General features: G+C 37.9%; 1 protein-coding gene across 4 annotated transcripts in view; it reads left to right on the forward strand.

The window, feature by feature from the left end:
- The window catches only part of LOC103129234 (roundabout homolog 2-like), a 187,102-nt gene extending 175,556 nt beyond the window's left edge, over positions 1 to 11,546 (forward strand). For all 4 annotated transcript variants that reach the window (XM_016664915.1, XM_016664913.1, XM_016664916.1 and 1 more), the window contains one exon: positions 9,807 to 11,546. In XM_016664915.1, the coding sequence (XP_016520401.1) occupies positions 9,807 to 10,180 (374 nt within the window). In that variant the 3' untranslated portion in view covers positions 10,181 to 11,546. The remainder of the gene's footprint in view (positions 1 to 9,806) is intronic.
- Positions 11,547 to 14,554: the final 3,008 nt, after the last annotated feature.

The raw sequence follows: 14,554 nt of genomic DNA on the forward strand, positions 1-14,554 counted from the left end.
GTGTAAAAGACAGTTCAGTTTTCTCAAAATGTGTCAAGCTTGTCCTTAGTAAAATAGTGGATCTTCTCAAGGGCAAAGTAAAAAGTAATTCATTTAATTCATTGTGAAATTCCACAAAAATCAAGTTTATTTGCATAGCATATTCATTTCACAACATGTCAGTTCAAAGTTCTTTGCATCATAAAAGCACAAAAACGAGAAGTCACAAAAACATCATTAACAATTGAGAAACCAATAATGTTTTGTGGAGTTTCATCATCAAAATCATCAATACACCTAACGGGTTGATCAGTGTTCCAGTAATTAATGGTCTACCCTTGATTTAAATGAACTCAGTGTTTCAGCTGTTTTGCAATTTGGTTTTGCAAGTTTGTTCCAGAATAGAGGTGCATAGAAACTCTATTCTATGCCAGAACCAAACCTCGTTTGGTTCTGGTTTTGGGGATGCAGAGCGGAACCAGAAGACCTGAGAGGTCTGGAAAGTTGATAAAACAGCAGCAGATCTTTTAAAGTCTCTTTCTTCCATGAGGATGCAGGAGGCAGCTATTTGCTTCCAAAAGGTAATGCCCAGTTAGGACACCCCCAAAATGGAATAAAAACCCTTTCTTGTCGGTGCATTTAATTCTTGTGTCAGGAATATTAGATTTGAAGTGATGTAATCTAATTGGAGTGATGTATTGCCTTTTTAGCTGTTTGTATTGTAATAATTAGGAGTTTGTAGATTGAGCTTGAACCAAAGTGCAAATCTCTGCCCACTCTTTGCCCAATGCAGTCTCTCTCAAATCTGTACAGCTTCAGATTTGTTCGGTTGCAGCAATTAGAGTGAACTGTGTTGCACTGTGAAGCCGTTTTTATCATTCAAGGAAGCAGACGCATTATCCTGTCTCCTGACCTCGGGGGGCTGAGTTGACAACAAATCTAAATTGCTTCACTGTCCTCCTTCCCTGGCGAGTTCCTCTATGTAAAGGGCATGCGCCCTTACCCTTACTCTTACTCCCTTACTCTTCCCCACATGTTGCCAAGATAGTAGCCATGGAAAAAAAGCTGTGCAAAACGGAGGCACACTTATTTTGAAGCTATGGAAATCACTGAACTGTAACTGATTACTAGTGCTAGGTAATTGTTTTATAATTTTCTTATAATTCCTTTCAGTTTCTCTCCAGCGTTACGGCATTTCTTCCTGTATGTACATAGCAAGTGGAAAGTAATTAGGGTTCTATGTTTTGCATTCATTATTCTGCCCGTGTGGGTTTAGGGTTTTATTTGAGGAGGCCAAGAGCGCCGTGTTTAAAGAATGACTGTGGGTCTGGATAAAAGCAACCCTGTTTGTTTTTTGTGGTCCTGAGGGCTGCTGGGAGTCAGAGATCCTGCAGGGTTGCCGTCCCGGCTGTCAGCCATGCAGCACCAAAACACAAAGCATATTCTCATACCTGGTTAAAAAAAATGTAACTTTTTAAAATAAGGACAAAGTTATTAGAGAGGTTTAGGGCTGCAAGTAGCAATTATTTTAGTTATCAACTATTTTAATGATTATTCTGACAATCAGTTATTGTGACGATCAATCAATTGTTCTGACGATGAATCTGATAAAAAGAACTGGCACATTCTGCAGATTTTTATTTCATCACTTAGGGCTTTTTTATAGAATATTGTAAAAATACATTAAAATATAAAAGCTAAGTAAATAATAATAATAATAATAATAATAATCCTGTCATTGTAGAATAATTCATCATTAACTTTTTTTAAAATAAGAAAATAAACATGTTATTGCCTAATACGAAATAACCGCTTTCCTTTAGTGAACCGCTTGATCATTTGTAGCAAAGGATACATCTGCAGCTTCTTCAAACATCAACATTTATAAAACCCAAGCCTTTATGATTGACTTATCATCAATGCGATTTAAGACTGGTCTATTGATTATTTTTTTGGATTAACCGATCAATAATTGGACAGTGAAAGGTGCAGACAAAGTCAGAGCTGTTTTTTTTTTCTTTTTTACCTTAAATGCAAAATGTTTATATATTTTATACAGTGTTGACTTAATTTCTGCTCTGAATATGTTGTTCTTTCAGCAAATGGCTTTTTTTAGCCTGTTGGTGCAGCTTGAATCTAAAAGATAGCTTGTGTACTACTTGTTATTGTACATTAATATAATCTAGCTAATCAGTTTAACTGTGGGATTTCCAGAAGGCTGCAACATTTCCAAATCGAATATGACCAGTGATTAAAAGCTCAAAATGAGAAAATAAAAATTTACTCTAGATCCAGAATGCTAAACTTTGCAAAAAAAGTGGACATTATTTGAGCACCTTTGGTGTACTGTGTCCAGCCTTTCTGTTATCTTCTGAAAGCCTCACTCTCTCCCAGCTTGACTGAACTTTGTCATCTTGTCACAGAAAACAGTTTCTGTTTGAAAAGTTACTCTTTTGAAAACTATTACAACTATTACAACTATTACAACCAATAGTTGTAATAGTTCAAGACTTCTTCAGTCAAATAAGTGGTTGAGTGGAGTTCAATGACCTTAAAAAGGTTGAACTTTAGAGTTTCTGACCCATCAGTGATTGATAACTGGATGATGACTTCTCTGTGTTTCCTCTTGTTTGCATTGTAAATCAACTTCTTTCCTACTTGCGCCCCACATTGAGGAAGCCAGCTTGTGTTGTGTGATTTATTGACAGATCAGGAACTCATGTGGCCAGATGAGAATCAGGTTTGGCACCAAAACACAGATGAATCGATTAAAAAAAAGACCTCAGCCTTAATATGCAAACAACTGCTGATCTGATTGCTGTGAACCATGTTGCCTCTGGCTCATTGAGAACCATCACAAATCTCTTGATAAAGCTATTTTTATCCAGACCTGGAGAGTGATAGGAACCTGAACAAAATTCCCAAAGACCCTCATGAGTCTTTGCATTTCAACTGCAGGTGGGTCAGTTTCAGTCAGGGACGTTTGATGGGATTGGACAGTGTATGCCTTCAGCATGTTTGTTACTGTCGGGCTTTGCTGGGGGTTTCTTTTGTATGTTTGTTTGAATGTCTCTGAGAACTGCTGTTTTCTAATTGCCTCCACTGCAAGCGTGAAGCTTCCTAAAGCTTAGCTTGAAGTTCGTGAATGTTTAAGTGTGTGTTCATGAGTAAATGAAGGGGAGAAAATCAAAACAAAATAAAAAGAAAAAACATAGAAGCTCACTGGCAAGTGTGAGGGTGAAGGCAGAGGGAGAATCTGGCCCCGAGCAACAATCGATCAGATCCTTGCAGTAGAAGTCCCAGGTTCCCTTCGGTAAGGCTGTGTGTTGCATTAGCTCATCTCACATTCTCTGTCTGCAAGCAAATGGGGAGGGGGCGGGGGGATAGAGGCTGGAATAAAACATAAGAGAGAGGTGCTTGAAAGCAGTAGAGGGGAAGGAAGGGCAGCGCTCGGGGCGGGTGGGTTAGATTGACTCAAAGTAAAAAGAGCAAGAGACTCTGAACAGCTTGATTCAGTGGTGAAGTGTGCACTCTGCTCCTCTCTTGTTTCAGTTTTAGAGTTGGCCCTCTGTCTGTGCAGTAGTTACAGCAATTAAATCAGTTGTAATCTTGGAGTGCTTCCACCTGTAGAGTGGAGCATCAGAATGTCCTGTGGTGGGATACTCCCACCCTCAGCGTGGGTCTCTCTCTGTTTTTGTTGTTGTTGTTGTTTTCTTTTATTTCCTTGACGAGGGGTATTGGAGTTGAGGTAACAGAGTTCACACCGAGTATCTGTTTGGATCAGCGTGACAAAGCTGACACAGGACTGTACTTAGAATGCTTTCCCAACTTATTCTCTGTAGCTTTTGAATATCAGACTAGAGGTGTCCCAGTCCGACGTTGATATCATAAATCGCTCCAATATCAGCCAAAGAAAGTCAGTATTGTATTATATCAACCTGCATCTAAGATTGGATGCTGATAGAAGCATTCCACTAAAGTATTTTGTCCGCCCCAGAATTTCTATCCAGCATTTACGGGTGGGCATTTATCATATTGTTTATCATTTATTCTGAAAAATTTCTTACCATAAGAATTTTGATGTATTGTTGTCAGGATAAATGTATTAAAGCTAATGATGTTGGATAAAACAAAACAAAACAAAAAAAAAACTGAAAGTGTGACCAGAAATGTTGTTTTTATTGTTTTCTCCTCTTTTTGTTTTAGGAGAGCATCAAGTACATTAAAAAAGACTAAAAATAAAGATTAAATATAGTTACTTTTTGCGAATGCCATGCCTGCAAAACTACTCGTTACCTAAATAATAAGCAATAAAAAGGTTTTTTTTTAAACCATAATCTTTATCATTATCATATTAATAAAACAAAATGTTGTGATAAAATTTGAACTGAAGTCAATTACGCCCTCCTCTACTGGCAACAGTTGTATCCTGCTAAATGAGTCATGTTTGTTGTTGTTGACTATTGTTCTGAGTAAAATCACTTGATCAAGCCTTTTCTAACATTCCTCACTACAAAATAATAAAAGTATGATTTATGCTGATATCGTATCGGGTCAATATTGATATTGGCCAATACTTAAAGCTGCAATATTTATATCACATCAGAGACTAAAAAGTTGTATCTGGACACCACCACTGACAGATATTATTGAACTTTACATTATACACCAAGCTTACTTGTTAGTCATGCGAATCCAGTGTTATCATCTGCAGTGAACACTCAACACAACGTTTATTATTGATTGAAGTGTTCTCCGCTCATTAAGCCATAACTAAACAGTTAACGGTTCCTCTATAAAATGCCAACCCTCTCTCTATTAGTGCTTTGGAAATTCTATTGAAATATTTTTTAAATCATTTTTAGATTTCAAGGCATTGCTTATTTCTTACTAAATGTTCCTGTGTGGTGTTTAAAGAACAACTTGCAAGTCAGAGCTGCAAGTTCGCGATACCGGCTCAATTTTCAGCATCTCACTGACTCGAAACGATCACCCAGAGCTCCAATAAAAACTCTTTTGCTTTCCATTGTATTTGGAGTTTACATGTTAATCATGCAGATCCAGTGTAATTATCCACAGTGAGCACTCTTTGATCAAACACAGCGCTCATCGTTGCACAGTTCTCCTCCCAGTGGGTCACATCTAAATAGTTAATGGCCTCTGTAAAAACCCAAACTTCTGCTTCAAATTAGAGAGAAGCTGTCCAACTCTGGGTGGGTAAGAACAGAGCAGATAGCAGTGGCGCTTTTAAAGTCCTCTTTAATAAAACATGCTAGCATGCATTGGCGTTTAAAGGGCGGTGGCAGAGGGGCAGTTGATGCAGCAGTAATGGAGGGTTCCCCTGAACCATTGGATGACCCTTGTTGTCATTAGGTCTGTTAGTTCAAAAGTTTGTCTGATGAGAGTTGGAATATAATTAGTTTATTCAAGCTTGAGGCGGTTCCAAAGGCTGGACTTTACTCAGTGCCAGAGAGTGAGATAATTAATCTCACCAGAGGGTTGATGTGTTCCTATCTAATTTTCCATCTGTTTCAGATATAATTTTTCACCCCTGCCAACTGTTAGTCGTGCATTCCAAATTATGCAGCTCTGTAAGCAAGCTTTAAAAAAAAAATAGAAGTATAGACGCTAAATTTTAACTGAAATTAATTCCCTCAAACAGATCATTCGCTTTGTCCAAACTAGAAATGGAACATAAAGTTTATGACAATGTTTTCTGAATAATTTTAAGCTAAAAGACTCTTACGCCACAAAAAACATAAAATCACACCAAGTCTAGTTTCTAGCTTAAATATCTTGAAATAAGACAAAACTAATTTATAAGCAACACTGGAGATTGTTATCAATAATTTATTAATACTGATGAAAAATTACTGGTTACAAGTGAAGTAATCTGCAAATGGAACAAGACATTTAATTTATGAGAATAATTTAGTGCTCCACTTCGTTTTTATCACTATTAAGGAATTATTAACTTAAAACAGGCTCTTGTGTCTTTCTGAAAAGTAACTTCTAAGTTAGTTTTGTCTTATTTCAAGTGTACTAAGATATTTGAAGTAGAAATGGAAAACTTTGACAAGATTTTGTGTTTTTACACAGAATTATGCACAGAAAGTGTGATTACTCAGAATATCAATGATTTTGTATAAGTTAAGGAAGAACGAAAGGTTGATGAGATGCATACATTTAACGGGAGAGATGGTAAAAATGTAAGCATTTGTCATAATTTTATCAGTTAATTTTCAAAACATCCACTCAGTTTAGCTTGCTGTCACTGTTGGGCTAAACCTGACGTTTTTACAGGAGTCATGATCAAAATGTTCTCTACTGGGCGGCTGGATTAATTATATTTCACCGGCCATACTACGCATTTGCATTGAAGTGATTAATCTTTCCACAGAGCTGTCACTAATTATGCTGATTTAACTAAAAAAATAAAATTAAAAAAAAGAACTTGGCAACCAATGGAAGATGCCTTCTCAGCACTACTTTCTGAAGAAAACCAGGGCAGGGGCTGGGTGGATGGCACATAAATGAGGCAGTGTGGCAAGTTCACGGGATACTGGATAAATTAATTGCAGGCCGATGCCTCCAATTAGACCTGACTCCCTCTAATTGGTGCTGAATGGGCTCCAAAAGCCTACGGTGGGCATTATGGCGAGGAGGGATGAGCCCTGTGTCACTCTCTGACGAACAGAACTTGCGTGCAGAAGCGCAGTGCAAGACCCACCCTTCAGGAATTAACAACAGGGAGCTGATTTGCATGTAAATCAGCTTTGATAGCCACAGCTGAGTGGTCAGGGAGCAGAAGTAATGACCAGAGATGGCACTCGGGTGTTAACTCCTTTCACACGGCTGCTGACACTGATTTAGCTTCCCTGGCGGTGTGGCTCCCTGTTTGCGAGGCCACTGTGAGGTGCGCTCTTATCTTATCTCTTATCTGTTAATTTCCTTTTGCCTTTAAGGTGTGTTGCTTTTTTTTTTTTTTTTTTTTACAGATCATTCCTTGTTTCTGTTGCTCTGTTCTTTGATCTGAGAAATGTCGGTCACATAAATTGCAGCGTTGTTAACCTTTACTGAAGGAGCACACATTCTAATTAAAAAGTGATGTTCGATTGGTCAGTTGTTATCTCTACCCCTTGTATCTTCAAAACCTCACAATTCACTCTTGACAGATTTTTTTTTCTCTTTGTGTTAATTTAATTACTCAATGTCAGTTCAGTAGACATGCAATAAGTATTGTCTTTTATGCATTCACACATGCTAAGTGTTGTCTGGAAACTGAAAGAAAGAGGCACACATACAAGCAGTGAATGTGGGTTGGAATAGAGTACCACTCATAAATAACAGAATGTTAAAAAAAAAGAAGCTATACTATTAAAAGGCTAAAAATGCGGTTAGGGCTTTCCAAAAATATTCATACTGACTAGACTTTTTTATGCTTGTAGATCTTAAGGCATTGTATTCAGCCCATTTGCTTGCACCTTTAGAAGTGGTCTAGTTCATAAATATATGGCGTGGTATTAGTATTAAAACAAAGACCTTAGTGTACCTAGTGCTGGCTGCTTTCTTGTCACAGGAGGCTATATCCATTCTTAATGTAGCTACTGATTGGATAAATGATAAGCCGACACCACTAAGTGAGTGGCCGGCGCTGGCTAATGAGAAGGAGAGTTCTGACATGTGTAAGCTTTGGAGAGGCTGGTGACTAGCATGCACAAGCTGGTCATCCATTAGATTGCCTTCTTCTTCTGTTGTCCATTAGTATATAGACTGGGCTTAGCCTTGGATAGGCTAGCATTAATCTTGGATAGGCTAACAACTAGCATAGCTAAACTGGTCACCATAGCTAAACTGATTAAGTCAGTGCGGTGACTTAATCTCTTCTTGGAAGAAAACTATATCAAAATAATTGTTGGCAGGGTTGCCAATTAATGAGACCTTTATTTGAATTGTGAAAGTTCAATAACTTTCACAATCCAATGTGGCAAGACTGTGTGTTCACAAGTCAAATAAAGTTTGCACAAATTAGACACTATGTTTAAGTATTCTGATTTAGTGTAGAATAATCTAGTCCATATTAGAACAGTCTTATGTATATGAAGTTTTGAAATTAGACCCAATTAAAGATGTTCTAGGTTTTAAAAGATTAGGTGGAAACACCATCTAGCCATCAGCTGAATCAGAAGCCACCTTCAGCTTTGTGTAATATATTATGTTTATGCTTGATGTCGCATTGGATTACAGTAATATAATCTGTCTAAAGAACACATCAGTGCATCTAATGTATTTACATTTTTATTGACAAAGTTTTCTTTAAAGAAATAAGTGAGTTGTGGGTGACCAGTTTAGGCATGCTGGCAGCTAGCTTATCCAGTGTTAATGCCTGCCCATCCCTGCAAACAGACAGTAGAGGAAGTATGCAATCCAGTGTGTGACCAAGCCAGGCATGCTAATCATCAACCTCTCTTAGACTAACGCCAGTCAGTACTCTCCCTCTCATTAGCCAGGTTTGGCTGGCTGCTTAGTCACTGGTGCTGGCCTATTATTACTCAGATCGATAGCTGACTTTAAAATGGATATAGCCTCCTGCGACATGGAAGTAGCTACCAGGGGCAATGGTCTCAATTTTTGTCCTTACACCTTCCGATTAATAGAGTCCCTCTGTGAGTTCTTTAATCTAAGAACAGAGCTATTCAGGCCTCTAAAGTTTGCTAGAAAACATTAACATAAGAATGGCATCACAAAGAACGAGGAATACAGCGGATAGGTCAGGGACAAAGTCCTCTAAATTTAATAAGGGTTAGGTTATGAAACAGTAGTCCAAGCTTTGAACGTCTCCCAGAGCACTGTTCAATCCATTATCTGAAAATGGAAAACATATGACACAACAGCAAATCTACGAAGACATTTCCACCTAAAATGACAAGTTGGGCAAGGAGGGAATTAAGACAAACAGTCAAGAGGCTCATGGTAGCAGCAGACATCCACAGTTCAGGTGGAAGTCTCTCAAAAGGAACAACCATTAGTCATGATCTCCACAAATCTGGCCTTTATGAAAGAGTGGAAAGCAGCAGGGCATCTTTCAAAGAACACCAAAGAAGTCTTGTTTGCGGTTTGCCACAAACTATGTAGGGGACATAGCAGACATGTTTCCCCACAGTGAAAGATGGTGGTACCATCTCGTGCTGTGAGCCTTTCTTCAGCAGACTAGAGAAGAAAGAAGCAGGCCAGAGTTAATGAGAAGGTAGATGGAGCTAAACACAGGGAACCTATTGGAAGCTGCAAAAAACTGAAGACTTTGGCAAAGTCTCCCCTTACAGCAGGACAGCGACCATAAACATACAGCCTGCTCTATAATGGAAGGGTTTTGATCAAAGCATATTTATGTATTAGAAACTTTGAGTGAAAGTCCAGACCTAAAATCTGTTGAGAATACATGGCAAGACTATCAAATCTATGTACAGATTTTCTCCATCCACTGTGACTGCGCTTGAGTTGTTTTGCAACAATAAATGGGCAAAAACGTTAGTCTTTGGTTGCCAAAAGATGGATTTTTATTTGCAACAACATTTGAAAACCATGAGTTGTTTTTCTTCTACCTCACAATCATGTCTAAAACACACTGCAGGTTGTAATGTGACAAAATGTATGTCATATAAAGTGACATACATTATAAACATTGTATAAAATTGTATAAAATTTATAAAGTTTATGTATAAACTATCCCTACGAGGTGGGCAAGCCACCCATTTTCAGCCAAATTACTCTTTTAGGGCTGTAGATTTCTGAAGACATTAGTTTTCACCGTTTCATTTCCTTTTCAGGATCTCGGCTGCGCCAAGAGGACACCCCACCTAGGATTGTAGAGCACCCATCTGACCTGATCGTATCCAAAGGGGAGCCTGCCACACTCAACTGTAAGGCGGAGGGACGGCCTTCTCCAACGGTGGAGTGGTACAAAGATGGTGAGCGGGTGGAAACAGACAGGGACAATCCCCGCTCCCAACGCATGCTGCTGCCCAGTGGCTCCCTTTTCTTCCTGCGCATCGTCCACGGACGACGGAGCAAACCGGACGAAGGTTCCTACGTCTGCGTTGCCCGCAACTACCTGGGAGAGGCAGTGAGCCACAATGCCTCGCTGGAAGTAGCAAGTAAGTGCCGCACGTCTTCTGGTTTCTTTCTCCCTCTCCGCTGTTGAGTGCGAATAAAGACTTCTGGTTTCACATAGAGCTGAATAGCAGGCTCCACTTTCGTCCACTGTTTTCTGCTCTCAATGTGTTCATTGAGTTGGATAATCTCTCAGGAGATGGGCAGGATGTGTTTAGCCCAGAGGTCTCGGCAAGGCCTGTGGAGCCTTGGGGGGCGATGGGGTCTGATCATTCCAGGGTGAGCGCTTCACTAAAGGACCCCTTGGTAGGTGGTCAGGAGCCACAATAGGAACAAAGGCCTTTCTGTTTTGGCACAGCTTCTGCTTTTTTTTTTGTCAGAGAGATAGATATGAGGCTTTTATTCTGAAGCCAATGCAATCGTTGTATCTGTGTCCAGTCACCTTTCGATGCAGAGGTTTCTTACTCAGTTTCTTGAAATATGGATATTAAGAGACAGATATCGTTTGAAATGCTCCAATTTAGTGAAAAGGGGATTCAAGCACATGCAAGATCAGCCAGTAAATATTTGTTCAAGCACCACATGAGTTTCTAAAATATATCACAGTTTTTGCCTATTGCATTCAATGTTGACAAATTAGTTTCAAAGGGGCCCTTCAGAAGCAGTTTTTGTCAGTAAGGTCAGCTCTTTAGACATATTATCTCTTTCCGTCTTGACTGGCTGAGAGTGCGGGGCGAGGAGGACGGCTCAGATATCAACCGCTCCTCAAGCATGCCCAGAGGCTGTCACCAACCCGCTCACTGTAATCTAATCAAGATGGGGAAAAGAAAGAATGGTACATGTGTGTGTGTGTATGCGTGTGTGTGTGTGTGTGTGTGTGTGTGGGTTGACGGCATTTAGGTGTGAATGACTGTGGAGGGTGGGTGGGGTAGTGGACTGCTTTTGGACTCTGCAGAGGCTGATTTTGAGGTGCCTGCTGAGTAGTAGTAGTTTGTAGTTTGCAATTTCACTTGTAATGGTCAACTGTCTGGTTTCAGATGAGACATAAAACCTCAATTTGGAGTATATAGAACTCATAATGTACAGTGCCTTAAGCAAAAGCTTTTAGATCTCTTGAAATGTTCCACCTTCTTGAGATTTCAACTAGAGACTTTATTTTTTATTTTACGCAACAGAGAAAAACAAGGCTGAACATAATTTATGACTGGAAGACATGATCCCTTTACTCTGGTACCCTTAATATAATATAAAGTAAATTTCTGAAGTTTGAAGACTACTTTGTAAAGGCTGTTTGTTAAAGAATATAATAAAAACTAGCAAGAAAGGCAACATAGAGACCAATGGTAATGTTTTTGATAGAACAATTTCACTTTTAACACTTAACAAGTTTGTAAAAATTAACACACTCATCTTGCCGTTTTCTTACAAATGCAAGACGAACAGCATTGTAAGAAAAAGAAAAAAAAACAACAATGCTTTATTTGTAATTTGCTGCCAGACCTGTAGGTGGTGAATGGTTTACCGACCATTCACAGCATGGCATTCACACACATGACTTTCAAGTCAAAAGACGTGTCAACGTTCTTATCAAAGTTTTGTTGAAGACCTACATTCTGTTGAGAATCTATGGTAGGACTGAATACTAATGACCACAGATGTTCTCCATCCAATATTACTAAGCTTGAATTACTTAGCAAAAAGTTAAAGAAAGTTGAAAGCTATTTTTTTTATTTACTATTATGCGCTACTTTCTGTTCTATCATATATACTTCCAATAAAGCTAATTGATGTATGTGGATGCAACTAGGCCTACACAAAATATTGTGAATATATCGTCATCAATAATTGTTGGCTTATATATTCAAAGTGTCTAAATATACATTTTATATCTTACTGTCACCTTTAGCCAGTTTTACATCTGCAGATGTTCAAACCGAACACATTGCCCAAAAAGCTAAAGGTTACAGGATGATGGAAATGCAGATGAAACAGAATCTTTTACCAATATGTTCTATGTTCTAATATTGTGACATCAAAAAAAATAAATAAATAAATAAGTAAATTAATAAATTATATATATATATATATATATATATATATATATATATATATATATATATTAAGCCAATCAATATTTTTACAAGGCACTGTATATTCTAAAATGGTGAAAAATGCAGTTTTACGAATTTGGCTTAGCATGCTTTCACACGTATTTGAGCTGTAGCGATTTCTCTCCCGTATTTGAGACTTTATGCTGTTTATGTATGCGGTGAGCTTTTCAACTTGGAAAAAAAAAGACTTTTGGCAAGAAATGGGAGCAGGGTACAAAGTACCACTGGCTCAGTCTCAAGTTTAGGCTGCTTATTTTCTGTAAGGTTCAAACAGACCAGTAATGACAAACCACTACTCCCTAGCACTCTCTCTCTCCTCCATGCTTAGCGTATGCCTCTCATTCACTCCTCTCTGCAGCTTATGCTTAACTACATATAATTATGTTGTTTTAGCAACCAGAATGGAGGCCTGCCGACTAAAAAAAATGGCAGAAGGAGAGGAAAAAAAATATAACAGAAACCCTGACATTTTTTTTTTTTCAGGGCTACATTCAAATCCAGAGTGAACAAACTACAAGCTATACATCTGTCTTATGAAGCTAGAAGACAGTTTTGTATTTATTTTAGTTCAAGATGTTTGCCATATAGGTATGCAGTGAGTGCTTTACAGAGTTCCTTTTAGTTTCAGGTGAAACTCCAAAGAAGGAAGTCTTAGGTTTTAAAAGTGTTTACTTTGCCTTGCTCTCCTTCTGACATTAACACTTTAAAGGCTAAAAACACAATTTTTTTTGAGAGTGGGGTGGTTAGCTCAGTATTTACAGTTTCCCTTACGAGCGATTGTTAACTTAATCTAAGTTTCAACAAGTACTGTTTTGCAAGGCTACAGAGCTAACCCAGCTTGTTTGGTTTATCATTAACTGAATGTACAGTTCAGCACACAGTCTCCCTATCTCTGGCCTCTAACCCAAAACGTGGTCTAATGCATTAGCCATGAATCCTGTTTGTGTTCGAACAAGCTTAGGATTTCCCTTCCCCCCCTCATTACTTTGTTGTTTTCTTTTTATTAAATATGTCAACATCCTTTAATGAACTTCCTTCTTACTTGAGAACGTGCGACTGATAAAGAACAAAGAGTAAAACCCAAGAAAAGCATGTTCCACGTTGAAAGTGACGTGTGGAGGAGGTGAATTTTAAAGGAAGCTTTTCAAGTTTTTATGCTAAACAAACATTTTAGACATTTTTTAACAATGGTGGTCAAATTTAAATTCAACCATTAAAAGCAACAAAGGGAATTACTGCAGGACACTTTATCAACTATTACAGGACGTATGGCGGCATAATTATTCAAACCTTTTCAGCTGTGTTAAGGCTTGTGCTCATGATAATTGTATTGAGTAACATGTCCGAAATAATGTAAAAAAAAAAAAAAGAAAAAAAAGAAATACAAGAAGAAAAAAAAAGTATACTTAACGAAGCCAGAAAAGGAGAAATAGTAATGACATAGCGAATGGAGAAGCCAAATTAACATTTAATCAAGCCAAAAGTACACTCAGTAAGTTCATCTGCAGATAGTTTGTGCAAAACATATAAATTGGAACCTAAAAGTCACTTTAAGCTAAGCCTGTTTATTATAGCTTGAAGGGAAGTTAAACTACCCCTACATAATCTGCATTTGAATAATTAATTTTTCTCATGGACAGAAAAAGAAGATAAGGTTCAGCTATTTACTTTAAGAACATGTTTTTTTTTAAATTTTCATAAATTTATATACACAAGCCACAGTCACCTTGGTGGATTGTCTGTTTACTTCCTTCTCCAACTGTTTGTTCCAGCAACAGCATTAACTGTGTAGTTCAATTTGTATGTCTGTATATTTGTGCATATATCATTGACCATGACTCGGCTTCTTTTAAAAATGTCTTTTAAGATTTTTTGTCTTCTTTTAAACCCAAATGGAAGACTTATCTTGATTTATGTTTCATGTGAATTTTTAATGTAATTTGATTTCTGTTTCTAATCAAATTACAAGTGTTTATTTTGTCCATACATGGTTTTTGATTAAAGTGCAATTAATGTTGATTAATTAATTACAGACATTGCAGGTAACTCGATTAAAACTTTTAATCGAGTCCCACCTCTAATGAAAACATGTTGAGGTTTGTGGTTTACAAAATTGAAAAACTTCAGAGTGCAAATACTTTTGCAATGCAGATTCTTGAAAAGTCACTTTTTTTTTATCATTCCCACATATTTAGCTTTTAGCACCAAGGCTAAGGAAGGAGGGTTTTACAGAATTTATGGTTTTGTGCCTCCGTATTTGTTTAAAGATTGCAAATGACCTCATAGACACAATGAGATATGTGTTCTTACTATATAACCTTTACCCAGCACTCTGCCTGGGCTCTGAGAGGCCC

The sequence above is a fragment of the Poecilia formosa genome, unplaced genomic scaffold (assembly GCF_000485575.1).
Source record: "Poecilia formosa unplaced genomic scaffold, Poecilia_formosa-5.1.2 Scaffold528, whole genome shotgun sequence".
Taxonomy (NCBI): domain Eukaryota; kingdom Metazoa; phylum Chordata; class Actinopteri; order Cyprinodontiformes; family Poeciliidae; genus Poecilia; species Poecilia formosa.